The following is a 14,686-nucleotide window of genomic DNA, read 5'->3' as shown; positions in this document are numbered from 1 at the left end:
AACTTCATTCTTTATGGATATATATTAATGATCACATGTTAGATATGTTACACTATCAAGTCAGCCTTTGAATCTGAGGAGGGGAGGCTGTGTACATAAATGGTTACAAATGGTGGAAAGAGGGGAGTGGTGCTGGAGGGTAGGGCACCCGCCTCCCTCCCGACAATTTGCTCCTGCGGGAGATAACATTGTATCGCTTTGGCCTTAGTGGAGGGGCGGTCACCAGACCCTGGCCACCCCGCCCGTCTCCTTGTGTAGGGTAATGTATGGGGATAGGGATGATAGGAAGGTGGCCGGAGGTGATAGTGGGGGCAGGGGAGGAACGGCAGGGGAGCGTAGGGTGCAGGAAGACGAGGGAGTTAAGAGGAGAGGGTTGGGTGAGAGACGAATCCCTAAAGGAGAGGTGAGGAGAGGAGGGTCTGGTATAAGAATTACTTACTCCTCCCACAGTAAACCAGCATAAGTAAAAACCATCCACAAAGTTGAAGTGACCACACATGACAGGATCATCATACCTAGTGGCTTATTTTGTGGCTCATTGACTAAAGTTGTGGTGTGCAAAGTGTTCACAGAGCTCGATCATGATGTGTTCTGCAAGTCAGTCGTTGGTGTTCACTTGGGTTTCCCCCCCTGTATGTATACTCCTTGTGTAACAGCTTTTGTAGTTGATCTTCTTCTTCGTGGAGTCCTCCTTCCTGACGTGTGTTTGTGTCGTGTGGTTTACAGCAACGGCGGCGGCGGTGCAGCAGGACATCACTCTCATCGTCGTCCTGGCCGTGTTGGTGCCGCTCGTGCTGCTGCTCCTGGTCGTTGTCTTCCGCAAGTTCAACCGCAAGGACCGCCAGGACGGACCCATGTACGAGATCGCCGCCTCAGGTGAGTTACCCGCCTTGTTCGTCGAGCCCAGCTCCTCATGATGGGCTCACTGGGTAACATGCTACCTTACTGATCCCGTGTGTGTGTGTGTGTGTGTGTGTGTGTGTGTGTTTCAACATTAAACGTTCAGAACATATTTTGTTTTTGTTAGATCCGTAGCGAATGTGAGGCAGTAAGGCGGCTAGATATGCACATGGCTCCTGTGTGAAGCCCAATTGCTTGTAATGGACGCCTTCCACCCACAGACTACCCGATGCCTTTCTACTCGGATACTGCCAAGAAACTGAAGGGTCTTGCACCTGACCTGACACAGGGCGTGGGCATGGCGCCCCTCCCGCCCACCGCCCTCCCGCTCTGCTACGACCACGCCTACAGCGATCCCGCCTCCGTCTCCAGCGGCCACAAGTCAAGCGGGGGAATCGTTGGGTCGGCCTACGAGGAGCACTACTCCGCTCCGGCCAGCGGCAGGGGACCTTCAGGTAGCGTCACCCCAGCCTCCGAGCATCACTACGACGTGCCCCACCTTCGCCCTTCCCACGAGTCCCCCGCGCCCTCCGAGGCATGCCACCTCCTTCCCGTCCGTGCCCTCGCCACGCCTACGGTGGACGGTAGTGTCGGGAGCCGGTGCCTGGACTCGCCCGGTTCCTCGCTGGAGAAGCCGCCCCGGAGCGACTCTCCAGCCTCGCTCTCCAGTGATGCCACTTCCGGTAAGTACACATACTGTCCGACGTCACCTTCAGTACATAGACACACTCTTACACACACGAATTGACACCTTCACAGAGCAGACTCTTGCGGTGTAGTATCGCTTTCTCTGCCACAGCTCTGACTTCAAGGAGCCTTTGGTAAAACAGCAAACACTGGTACTTGTAGCTTTTAACCTACGCTCAAACACGGTTCACATGGTTTTCGTCTCGTAGGAGAACAGTTATGGGGTTTTGCAGATTTTCCCCGGAATGGTAGAGAAATTTATCCATGCATGGGCCATCCAACTTGCAGCAAGCCCCCTGGAGGACATTCAGTCCTCCCACGGCACTGGCGGAGAGCTTAGTTAATGCTCAGACACATTGAAGAAGCCCATTACTTTCACAAGCATGTGTGAGAAGTCCATCGGTACCACATGCTTGTGTGAGATTACCCATGAGTTTTAAAAGCGCGTCCGTTAAGACCTACTGGGTCTCACGTACTCGCCTTAGAAGTCCACTGGTTCCGTATAAACGCGATTGGAAAACTTAAGTTGCCCCACAAATACTTCGGGAAGGCTCTGTAGCCTATTGACGCGTCTGGAAAGATAAGGGGTCTCACTGATTGTCCGGAAGTCCTACCAAACCTACCAACGTATGTAAGACGCCCGTGGGGATCTGCAGACAACATTCAGTAAACCCAGGAGACCCACGAGACACATCTAGGGAATCCGGGGATTGGACAACCACGTCTGAAGACGACCCGGTGTGTCTCCAGCTCTCGGTTGTCCCACCTAGATTACTGGCGACCCATGGCTCCTCCTGCCTTCTTCATATTCCCTGGTTCCTCCCCATATTCTCTCTCTCTCTCTCTCTCTCTCTCTCTCTCTCTCTCTCTCTCTCTCTCTCTCTCTCTCTCTCTCTCTCTCTCTCTCCCTCGCACTCATCCCTGTCCTCGTTGCCCTCTTCCCCTCCTCTCATACAAGCACTACACCAACATATGCACAATTGCGCATCTTCCTGGCCTGCCCCAAGTTTTTTTTTCCCACAACTCCTCCTCTCCTTTCGGCCAATTAAAACTGAGTTTCATCCGTCTGAGTGTTCGGTGGTATTGCTGGAAATAATATGCAGTTTTTTGAGTGAATTGTCAGGGACTTCTGTGCCTGTAAAATGCCGCAGAACCTGGAGAGCAGTGTCCAACCTATGTCGGCTTGCGAGTCCTCTCCCTCTCAACCTTTCGACAGTAAAAAAAACGGGAAATATATGAGAGAGAACAACCACAGTGATAGCACCATGCAGGATAATGAGAAAGAAGGAAATGAAAAGTATATCATAAATGTCTGACTCTTTTCACGGATTGGTACTATATTTATGGCACATCTTCCACGGAGACGATCGATAATACTTTACCTGCTACGTTATGTGGTGCCCTCACCCGAATCATCGTCATGTCAGTTGTGCCGGCAATTTCACTGGCACGCTGTCGTGTCCTGGTTCACTGGCTGCACTATCAGCTTACTCAGCCTCTACTCCACACCCAGCCATTTGCAGCTGGACTCAGGGTTGGGGCCGAGTGCAGTGCTTGTGACTGGGAGATAGATGCAAGGGTGAGCAGATCAAAAAGGAGACTGGGAGAAAAAAGTGATAGAAAGGAGACCTGGGGAGCCTCTCCACCTCCTGTCACATACGAGAAATTGTGATATATCAAAAGTGCATGGTATTCGCGGCTAACACGGTGTCGGGGAGACTCATTCCCTACGACCCTGCCTCGAATTCTGTCGTATCATTTTCTGATTCGCGACCACGGTGTCACTGCAACCCGGTGCGACGCTCATACCAACCTCCCAGACTGTCAGGTGTACGGCTCGTATGAACCTTACATTAAAGTAAGTACCTGGAGGGATTCGTTGCCAGTTGAATAGGGATTCTCAGAACCATGCTATCGTGCCTCAAGACCTTGTAAACCGAGTGAGAAGTTTTGCAGGGCTTGTGAACGCAAATTGTGCTCAACATTGGTAGGTCGACCATAAATGCGTGTATATATATATATTTTTTTTTTTTTTTTTTTTTCATACTATTCGCTATTTCCCGCGATAGCGAGGTAGCGTTAAGAACAGAGGACTGGGCCTTTGAGGGAATATCCTCACCTGGCCCTCTTCTCTGTTCCTTCTTTTGGAAAATTAAAAAAAAAAAAAAAAAAAAAAAAAAAAATAGGGGAGAAAGAATACTTCCCACGTATTCCCTGCGTGTCGTAGAAGGCGACTAAAAGGGAAGGGAGCGGGGGGCTGGAAATCCTCCCCTCTCGTTTTTTTTTTTTTTTTTTTTTTTTTTTTTTTTTTTTTTTTTTTATATATATATATATATATATATATATATATATATATATATATATATATATATTCACAACCTAGTTCATTGCTTTTGATATGTAAATTCAACGTGGGAATGTTTCTTCATCCGTCTCTTGACATTGTTAAATTCAATTTCGTTCGCTTTGAGACGTAGTTTCAGTCCCCTCAACATTTGCTCTGTACCACATATATATATCGACCAACAGCGGCGCCATCCTAACGGGCAAGAAACCACAGTCACTGCAACTCACAATGCCGCGCTCATGCCAACCTCCCGGACTGTCAGATGTACGGCTCAATAACAAGGCTGTCATCATCCTTCTCAGACCGCCGCTGGCTGACGGTGGTGTGGCCGTGTGCACAGCAAGTAGACGCAAAGTGTTGGTAATAAGCGTCAGTGGTGCGCCGTTTATTACAGGGCAGCTGGCTGCAGGAGATCCCACTGGAGCCTCCACGAGCCGACAAGTTGCCCACAAACAGACGACAGACAGATATGCAGCAGGAGGAAGGGGGGAAAGGAGACAAGAAGGGCGAGGAGAGAGAGAGAGAGAGAGAGAGAGAGAGAGAGAGAGAGAGAGAGAGAGAGAGAGAGAGAGAGAGAGAGAGAGAGAGAATGATTGTGGGAATGTTGATGAAGGTGAGGGAACGAGTGCTTTGTATATTAATACGGAGATGCAGCTGACGAGAGATAGGATAAGAAGGGGAGACCAAGGAAGAGACAGTCAAATGGAGCGAAAGAACCAACGATGGAAGGAATTAGAGTGAATACAGAATGAAGGTAACGAGTTATTAGAAAGAAATGTGGGAAGATAGGTACATGTGATAGACAAGAGTATGGAGGCTGGAAGCATAAGAGTGGCATTGATATCAGCCCTTGTGATGGGTTGTCGTCGCCACAGGACACGGCAAGTGTTCGGCCTGTTAACCAGCGGCACGCTCGGGATTTACATCATAATTTACATGATAATAACAGGTGCTGCTGACTTATCCCCACGGCCTCCATCAGCCCATGCTTTGCAGTATAGATTTCGAAATCATCCCTATTTTCGTTCACTTCCCGAGGAACGCGCTTGTTCCCTGGCAACTCCACCGTGGGCGTGACCATGCATGTAGGCGTCGTCATTGATGCTGAGATGTCACATCACGGTGTTGGGTAAGGAATGCCGGCGTCACGAAAGATACGCACAAGGGCGTGTTAACCAGGGTTGTAATAATGATAGTAATGATAATAATAATAACACTAATAATGATAATAATAATAATGATAATAATAATAATAATAATAATAATAATAATAATAATAATAATAATAAAAGTAACGTTATATCTCTACCTTCTCATGTCTCTCCTAATAACTGTGACCTGGTACATTTGAAAAGATAGGTTTTTCACCTCCAAAATTTGTAAATACTTTCCCTTGTGTTTTCTTTTTCCCTTTCATAATTCTTTCTATATTTCAATTAAAGCCCACCCAGCCCTGATGTGGACTTTCGTCCGTGGAGCCTTCAACATAAAAACGACTAATTATTCACTTTATAAGCGACTTAATCAACTTCCTCTTTTGAAAATGTGAAAAAAGCTTACAAAAAATATATATGATTAAGGAAACAGTGATAAAAATAATTCTCCGAGAAGTGAAATGTTCATCGTAAGTCAGCAGGCAGCAACTTCCGTTTCGTTCTGTTTGGTTCCAGTAATGTATGTTTCCTGGCTCGAAATCCAAGTCCGATGGGGACATTCTTTTTCAGATCTTTATGGATAATTACATGTTTCCTGTTTATAGTGTGATCATTGATTTGGTACATATAAATTCTAATTTTGCTTTTGTGTTTGACGACGCACAGTGATAGTGAACTAAAGCTTATACTAGTGTATTTTGGTGTTGTGGGCATGCTATCTTTGTCATGCTTCGTTTGTTGTGATTGGTGTGTTATCAACAGCTGTGAAAACGCTTGAGGATTTCCTGGAATATTGTGATTTATCGCGTACCGTTGCCACACAGAATCGCAACTCCGCATTTATAACGCCATGGGAATGGGAATTTTACTAAGCAAATGTCAAATAAGTGTATGTGTGTCTTGTAAAACCACATCGATATCGCTGGGCAAAATGGAAACATTGGATGACATCGTGCTACATTCCCAGTGTCAAGTCACTTTAGATTCTGTATGCATTAATGGAAGTTTGCGCATACTACATCCTCAGTGCCAGTTCACTTGAAATTCTGTTAATATACATGGAAGTTTGCAAGTGTTGGTACTCAAGAAATGTATTCATCGAGTTTTTCTTGGTTTTGAAGCCCTGTGTCTAGCTTACTAAGGTAAGAAACGTTCATTCAGTTTAACCCAAACTAGACGGCCTAACATAGGCTGTGGTAGGCAGCCGTAGGCTAGTTAGGTTTGATTGGATTGTCATGTGTGTACGAAATGTTTTGTGTTTAACCCCACATTTTCCATGATCTTCAAGTCCTCTTTTTATGGGGTTCACATAAATTCCAAGTAGTGCACCTGTTGGATGGGGAAGTCTTTCTCACCTTATTAATTTTTGTTATATATATATAATTATTATATATATATATATATATATATATATATATATATATATATATATATATATATAGAAATGATGAAATTGAAGATATCTTCGTCGAATTTCACCTGAAGAAAACATAAGGACAGTGAAGAGAATGTGGGTGGAGCTCCACCAGCCCAGTAACCCAGCAAAGTTGTACTAAGTCTAACCTCTGAGGGTGGTGGCCGCACCCACCAAGCCTTGACCCACACTCACGCACGAGTCAATCTGATGAGGTAACCCATGAGGGTGCAGCAGTCTCCTGGGTTCTGTCCCGGCCGTAGTTGTCTTGGCATCTAACAGCATAAATTACCTAGGGAAGTCGTAGAGAGCGTAACTTAACAGAAGCATACTAATAACCAGGAAATTTTAGGGGAAGGGAGTCTTAGAAACATTAAATCAGAGGCTTCACTCCAACAGCACTCTTGTCACCCTGCTAACTCTCATACTCCAACACTCCTAACAGACAAAATTTAGAAAGCCTCTAGCATTTTCTACACTTAATTGATACTGTCACCACTCTAAACATTACTTGTCACCACTATATCACCGACAGCACTCATCAAATATATACCAATAACGCTGTTATCACTCGATTCTCCCAACGCTGTCACCACTCCGACACTAGCAACTCTGGCACCAATCCAACACCACCATTGTTGTCGCCACTTCAGCGCCACCACTAACATCACTAGAACTGTCCGTACACCACCTACGCTCTAACTACTTTGACACCACCAGCGCTATCACCACGCCAACATCACCAACGTTCTAACCACTCCAACACGATCAATTCAGTCACCGCTCTGACACCAGCGTTGTAACCTAACCAACACCATCAACGTTGTCAGCGTGTCACCTCTCCGACACTACCAGCATTGTCATAGGCACCACTGAAACTTACCATGCCAAGTCATCCACATCACACTGTCAGCATTGTTACCGCGTCAACCACATCCTACCGTCAGCACAGGAGAGATCCATCAACCCGGAGTTGTAGAGTAACATTTGATCCGTCCTTCAACAATAAATGCACAACGATACAAGATTTCCCATGTCAGTTTGCAGCCAATTGCAGCGTAGCCTGTCAAGTGGGCTCCGGTTAATAACTGTCGGATTTCCTGTGCTGGATTAAACAATTAACAGTATTATCTACATATACGGACCACCGCCTGAAACGGGGGAAACTTAGGCACTACAATCAGATGGTCGTGAAATGGCGTACAGACCCAAGTCGGACCTAGTCGCTTCGATTAATCAGACAATCATTACTTCCACAAGTTGTGGCATTTGTATGGTGATGTGTGTGTGCTGAGAGATTAGCTTATGAGAATTCACGATGGAAATGTTTATAGTGATATTTGTAGTTTGGCATCGTGCCGGATGTCGTTTGTCGAAAAAATATTATTGTAGGGGCCTCAGTGTAATTAAAAAGTTGTATTAATTACATTAACTTCGATTGTTGAATAGGTTGTTATTAAAGTGATGTGACGTTATCCAAACAGATTAATAATTTTTGAGTGGTTTCAAATTATGAATATATACGTAGATAGATAGATAGATGTTACTGGACTCCTCCTGCTCGAGGTTTACACTGCGAGTGGAAAGTCACTTTGGTGAGACTGTAATTATTGAAAGTACAGTCGCCTCAGTGAACTCTCGACAGAGGAGCCTTTTCCCTGCTCCTAGAAGAAGCGCAGGCTTGAGCTGCAGTTACCTGTCGAAAGACCGTGGAGTTATTATTATTATTATTATATAGATAGATAGATAGATAGATATGGAAAGGATCACAGTTGAGCGCGTGATCAAATATATTCCTACGAGTCCACGGTAAATGCCAGAAACTAGCTTAATTTTCCGCTATACATCGACGAAACCAAGCACATAGCAGACCCCTAACCTCTACTGCCAGCAAGTGTTTAGTTATACGACAGACTCCTGTTAAAGTAAGGTAGAGGGCTGAGGCCATACTTGTGAAGTTCCTATCGTAGGGTTGAGACCAAACTACCACATTTAAACAGACTAGATGATTGTGTTAAAGGTATAGTTGTTCCCTAGAAAGGCCAATATTCGCAAGCTAGTAAAGTATATACGTCCTTCTCCATATTTTAACGGTTTTGGGGACTGAAAAGTATCATTGTGACGAGTTTTTTCAGTTGGTTGAATTATGGTGAATTAGTGGCAAAGAAAAATATGTGATTCTTGGTAGTATGTGACCTTTAAGGGAGACTAAAAACAGTCATCAGAATTTGTAGGAGCGTTTTGTGGATTTAGTGGAAAGACAGCGCCAAACTTTATGAGCATTGGCTGAAATATAGCGAAGCAATGGCTTAAAGAACAAATTATTGAACTTTGATCCCTGAAGAATACCCAAAAATGGTCAGATCACAAATATGAAATACGCATGTTACCATCATGTTCACCATACATAATGTTTAGTATCCCTTACATCATATTCACTACATGTTTGCTCACTATCATATTCACTCAGTTATGTTCAGTATCACTGTATTTATTGCTACTTACCATACAGTTCACTGTTACTCTCCGTTTTCACTTACACCATTATGTTCACTTTTTAAAGGAACAGATCACTGGGTCTCTCGTGGCTGTTAGTTGTGGTAGAAGATATAAGAATCATAGAACTGCTTATACTGAGATTAAGAAAGGCTGGGATAATTTTGATTCTTGTTATTGGGCTTAGCCTGTCCGTATGTGTCACCTTGTAACTGTATATCCCAGCTTAGTAGTATCTGTGATTTTTCTATAAAATTTCGCTAATGTGTGGGAAAGGAAATGGTCCCAAAAGTGATCCCCGCCTTACATCTTACTGCCTAATACGTCTTATCACTCTGAGGCATAATACTGCTGTTTACATTCAGTCATCATTTGACTTACATAAGCAAACATTATTTGGGGTGAGACCATCGTTCAGCATCGTCCTCCTTATTCTCTTGTCATCCACAATAATGTCACTCACCGCCTTCACTATCGCGTACTATCACGTTGTCATTCACCAGCATGTTCTATTACTGTTACCTTTTCCGTAACCATCATGTTCACTAACAGCTTTGTTTTTGTGCCATATTTCTTGGATATTAGCTGAGATGTAATGTAGATATCACAAAGAAATAGTTGTTTTTAATCAATGAACCATAGAGAATATCCAAAAATACTTACATCACAAATTTGATAGTTCATGATGTATTGTGGAGCATGTGAAAAGATGTGTTTGTGCCAGATTTCATGTACACTGGTTGAAAATATGGCCAAGTAATGCCAGAAAAGTAAGTGGTAAACTTTAACCTTTGTTGAATGGTAGAAATGGGTCATATTACAAATTTTTCTGTCTTTTGGACTGCTGAAAAGTTATCTGCAGGTAGTGTTTCAGCCTAATTGACTGAAAATTTAAGGAACATCAACAGAATACAAATTTTTGGGATCTTTGAACTTTGGCCATGTGAATAAAAGATTAAGATTTTGTTGAATATTGTGCACCAAGTTGCAGTATTTTTTTTTCCATATTGAAGGCCCCTAGTTAAGGACGTAAATCCTCAAAAAGGCAAGGCCGTATTTGAAATGTGCTGTGAACATGTAGAGTTGTGCTACAAAATTTTTCACTCATAAGTTATATCGGAGTTTTTTGTTTGAAATTAGATAAAGGTCTTGTACTGTATAGTACAGATTAGAAAATGCCTATAATAACAAATTATAAGTTTTTGGAATACAGTATGGGACTGGGTTGCCACAAAATATGATGAATATTGGATAGGAGTGCCACAGAATATAAGTGTAGGATGCCTTTTATGAAAAAATGGTGAAAACCAGTGCCTGAAATAGAATGTTAAAAGGGGTTAAAGAGATAGAAATTAGAGGAGAAAAATACTTTCAAAGAGTTTTGAAGCAAGTGGAAAATCTGCCCTTTAAGAGGGGAGCAGTACTGGTTTGTTTGGAAAGACATGAAGGTGGTAGAATTCCAAAGCATTACATATGGAAAGAAGCATAACACAGTGACCCACCCTTTTGTTAATGGCCAAATAGTTATCGTGTGGTGCGGTAGCTTGCCAAGTATTATGTGGTTTAGGTAATGGCAAGGCCATACAAACAGCCACATCTCTGGAGCAGAAACGTACAAGGAAAGTGAATCAACACTGCAGTTTGGGGAAGATGGGTCATGTTACAAGGTCAGACTGGCTATGTTAATGTTTTGATTTGCTTTGGACTCCATCTAGTAAGTACGCAAAGCTAGTAGAACTTAAAACAAGGACAGATCAGACTTTTATATAATTAGAGCATAATACAGAAGATAAGAATATAAATTATGGCATCTGAATAGGACTCCCAATTTTTGAGAGGCAGACTTAGTACTATGTGTTATGCAGAGAGTCTAAGATATAATAGTGTGTAATGTGGGGATTCCAAGATAGGCTAGTTGTTGCCTGCCAAAGTTTAAGTCAGAGTTGACCCCATGATGAGAGAATGGAACCATACCTTGTGCCTTGGAAAGAAGGATGCAGACCATGCCTCCCTCCTGAAGTCATAAGTACTTTAGACTAAACCTACAGTAGTAAATTGTACTGAAGTGTATAGATCAAGCCCCAGTCACCCAGTAACAAAATCAAGGGTTGAAACCGTACATTACAGTAGTTACATAGGTTATGTAATTATGCTGTACTACCATAAGAGACCAAATGACAGTTGAAACTTCATTACCATGATTAATGGGATTAATGATTAGGGCCATAATTCTGTAGTTGCCCAAATTACATGGTTTAAAGTTTACCAGAATACTGTTGTTGAGATTACATTTCCAAGACATCCAAACATGTTTTGGCTACAGTTTTGCTCATGACCACACCAGACCCAAACATGTTTTGGCAACAGTTTCACTCATGAGCACACCAGCAGTCAGTACCATTAATTTTGCTTCTATTTTTTTACAGGCTCACGGCCTACTTCAGCATCATGTTCAGAAGTGGCACGTGACAGCCAGCCACCCAAGGATGTGCTGGGAGGTGAGGGTGCAGCCTGGGGAGTGGTGACTTCAGCAGGAGGGCGGCTGGTGGTGGCTGAGTATGGGGTGGTGCTGACCATACCTGATGGTGCACTGCCCCAGGATACACGCCAGCAGTTGTATGTGTCTGTGTCCCCCAACTTTCACCATGCACCAGACCTCACAGACAGACAGGTCAGTGCCCTAGGGCCTTTGCTGTTCCCAGATTTTTTATTGTTTGTATTATAAATTGCTTTTATGATCTAGTACCCATATCAGTGCAGTATTTGTGATGACAAGTGTGGACTTTTAGAATTCTTGCTGTGTCAGCTTCCGGGATAGCATATTTATACATTATGTTACACTGGGACACCACCACAAAGTAAACCTCCATTAAGCATGTTCCTCCCAGTACTTCATTTTAAATGCAGTGTAGTAGCTATTCAGGATGTGTTAAATTAAAGTATCAAAGTTTGTTTGAACTGCCAGAGTATGTGAATAGGAAAATGTATTTTCAATGAACAATGTGTCATTAAAGTCAGAATATGCATCTTTAATAATGCATAAGATTTTAAGTGTGATGTTTGTTACAACAGACTCTGCTAAGCCCCATGGTGGTGTGTGGGCCTCCTAATGTGTCACTACTCAAGCCTGCCATTCTTTCCTTCGAGCATTGTGCATCCCTGCAACATGCTGCCTGGCAGCTTCATATCTTTGCCACAAACACAGCCACCTCCTCCTCATCTACCTTTCCTATTAGTGAGGAGCCCTGGACAAGACTCATTACCATGGGCGAAGAGAGAATTGACACCCCTGTCTTCACACAGCTCGATGGTGCACAGGTAAGCTTATGTAAGATATGTTCAGATGAGATTGTTTTGATCTTTCTTGTATTCCATAACCTTTTTATTAATTTTTGTCCATAGACAGGAAAGTTGTGTAAGAAGTGTACATGCTAAGGTACACTCAGTTTAATGGGATGAATGTAACACAGATGCACAAATAGTAAATTAAGGAAACATGCTAGAAAAGTCAGTTTAACTTCCTTCTTTGCCTCTTCCAGGTGCACATGATGACTGAGTCTCTTGAGAAGTTTGTGTTAGTGGGTGAGAGTGCGGGTTCAAATGCAGCAGTAAAGCAGGTAAAAGTGGTGACAGCTGCACCTCCTCCCACACCCTCAGGCACACTTACTGTCACCCTTCACGTCATGCAGGACACCTCTGCTGCCCTTGCATGTGAGTGCTTGCAGTAAACTTATTTGGCGTTACTATTGCCTTCATGGTCTAATTCTTCAGAACACTTCAGTCCACTGTAATTGGAGTTCTTAGATCATGGAGTCCTTACCAAGGTTTTAGAAAAATAAATTTTGCAAGAGAACTTACATTCATTATTGAATAAACCACAAACCTCTGATTTCTCTAATTTTCCCATGCCTGTTTTAGAAACATGAAACATAGACTGTACTTTCAAACCAGACCACACATCTCTTAAATGTTACTCCATTGCATAATCCCCTTTCAAATCAGTTTGTATTAGGAATATGGTATAAAATCTCTTGAATGCCTGGTGAGCTGCTTTGCTTTTTTATTTAGCAAGGTTCTGTCTTATGTCAGTAACTTATTGTTGTCATTCATTAGTGTGATCATGGAACAATGAAACTACTGTCATTTTGTAGAACACAGTAATCAGTGTACTTGTGTGTGTTTGTGTCAGATGTGACCCAGCAGGAACGACGTCGTGGGGCTTCTCTGCTGGACAAGCCAAAGATGCTGCTGCTTCAGGATTGTGGTGCCAATCTTTGTCTCACCCTGGATGACCTTGGCCCTGGCTGGCGAACCAGACCAGGTCAACACTACAAGGTACTTTTTTTTTTCATAATTATCTTAAAGTTCCCAACCTGTATTACAAGTCAAATTGATAATAAAAGGAGTACCATGCGAATTTATATTGGAGGTGATCCTTATTTTGGCTCAAAAGGTGATATTTTTGAAATACAGCAGACATGTTTGTACTTTTTAAAATGTTGTTTTCTGTATGCAGGAAATACCATTTGAAATGTTGTGGGGTGCAAAGAGCGATAATAAAAGGAGTACCATGCGAATTTATATTGGAGGTGATCCTTATTTTGGCTCAAAAGGTGATATTTTTGAAATACAGCAGACATGTTTGTACTTTTTAAAATTTTGTTTTCTGTATGCAGGAAATACCATTTGAAATGTTGTGGGGTGCAAAGAGCGACCCTGTAAGTGCAGCTTTCACCTTAGAGCGCACAGAGGGAACTTCTGCACCATTAGCATGTAGGATGGTGGCACAGCAGAAGGGGTCATCGACACACCGCCAGGTCATCAGAATTAACTCTGATTTCCCTTATGCTCCAGTCACAGCATCCCCAGCACACATTGCTCCCAGGACTTCCACAGGTTATTATTCTATATGATTTAAAGTACAAGCATAGGATGGTATCTTAAAGATATATGGAAATATTGACAAAAGCTTTCTTTGATATTTCAAAGCCAATTCTTTATATGAATGCTATTTAAATGAAAATGATTTGCACACGAAAGAATTATTATAATGTCTCTTGACCTGACAGTAACATCAAGTAGTGGATGTTCTTCATTGGTGGAGTTGACACCAGAACCTGGAGTTTTCCGCCTCCCACAGCGTCTTCGTTGGGAGTTGTGCCGCTGTCTTGATCCCCCCAATGCAAGAGGCAATGACTGGCGCATGCTTGCAGCCAGACTTAATGTGGATAGGTATGAGGAAGTATTGAACAGAATTTGCCATTTGCCACTTTCAGTGCAGAATTTGAGAAAAAAAAAAAATATTGTAGATTTTTGTTTTTAGATATACTACTATAGTTTCCCAGCTAGCTTTGATTATTCTTACAGAATTTAAGTTTTCAAAGAAACCTCTACAGGTAAGTCCTCTGATGATGCTTAACAGGAATTCAAACTCGCTAAGGTGGACCTTGCTATGGCCTCTCAGCTAGGTTTGAACCATTAAGCAACAAGGATACTCCATAAGTTATCCAGTTTTCTGTAAAGCTTGAGCAGACCAATGACTGGGTAGTGGTTACCTCAAAGTTTTTTACTTTCCTTCACCAAAAAGACATGGATGAAAAGTCCTCATACTCTCTGTGGACAGAGGACTGAGCCGTAGAGGGAATATCCTCACTTGGCCCACTTTTCTTCCTTCTAAAAAGTTAAAAA

The 14,686-nt window shown here is 42.9% G+C and overlaps 1 protein-coding gene across 2 annotated transcripts in view; it reads left to right on the top strand.

Moving 5' to 3' along the window:
• unc-5 overlaps window positions 1–14,686 on the top strand; it is a 568,549-nt gene that overhangs the window by 548,384 nt on the left and 5,479 nt on the right. For both annotated transcript variants that reach the window (XM_071695362.1, XM_071695363.1), the window contains 8 exons: window positions 727–876; window positions 1,122–1,583; window positions 11,425–11,669; window positions 12,071–12,316; window positions 12,538–12,709; window positions 13,188–13,333; window positions 13,675–13,894; window positions 14,068–14,230. In XM_071695362.1, coding sequence (XP_071551463.1) covers window positions 727–876; window positions 1,122–1,583; window positions 11,425–11,669; window positions 12,071–12,316; window positions 12,538–12,709; window positions 13,188–13,333; window positions 13,675–13,894; window positions 14,068–14,230 — 1,804 coding nt within the window. The remainder of the gene's footprint in view (window positions 1–726; window positions 877–1,121; window positions 1,584–11,424; window positions 11,670–12,070; window positions 12,317–12,537; window positions 12,710–13,187; window positions 13,334–13,674; window positions 13,895–14,067; window positions 14,231–14,686) is intronic.

This window comes from Panulirus ornatus, chromosome 58, assembly GCF_036320965.1.
Source record: "Panulirus ornatus isolate Po-2019 chromosome 58, ASM3632096v1, whole genome shotgun sequence".
Taxonomy (NCBI): domain Eukaryota; kingdom Metazoa; phylum Arthropoda; class Malacostraca; order Decapoda; family Palinuridae; genus Panulirus; species Panulirus ornatus.
Note: the sequence above shows the minus strand (reverse complement) of the source record. Positions and strands in the feature narration are given on the sequence as shown.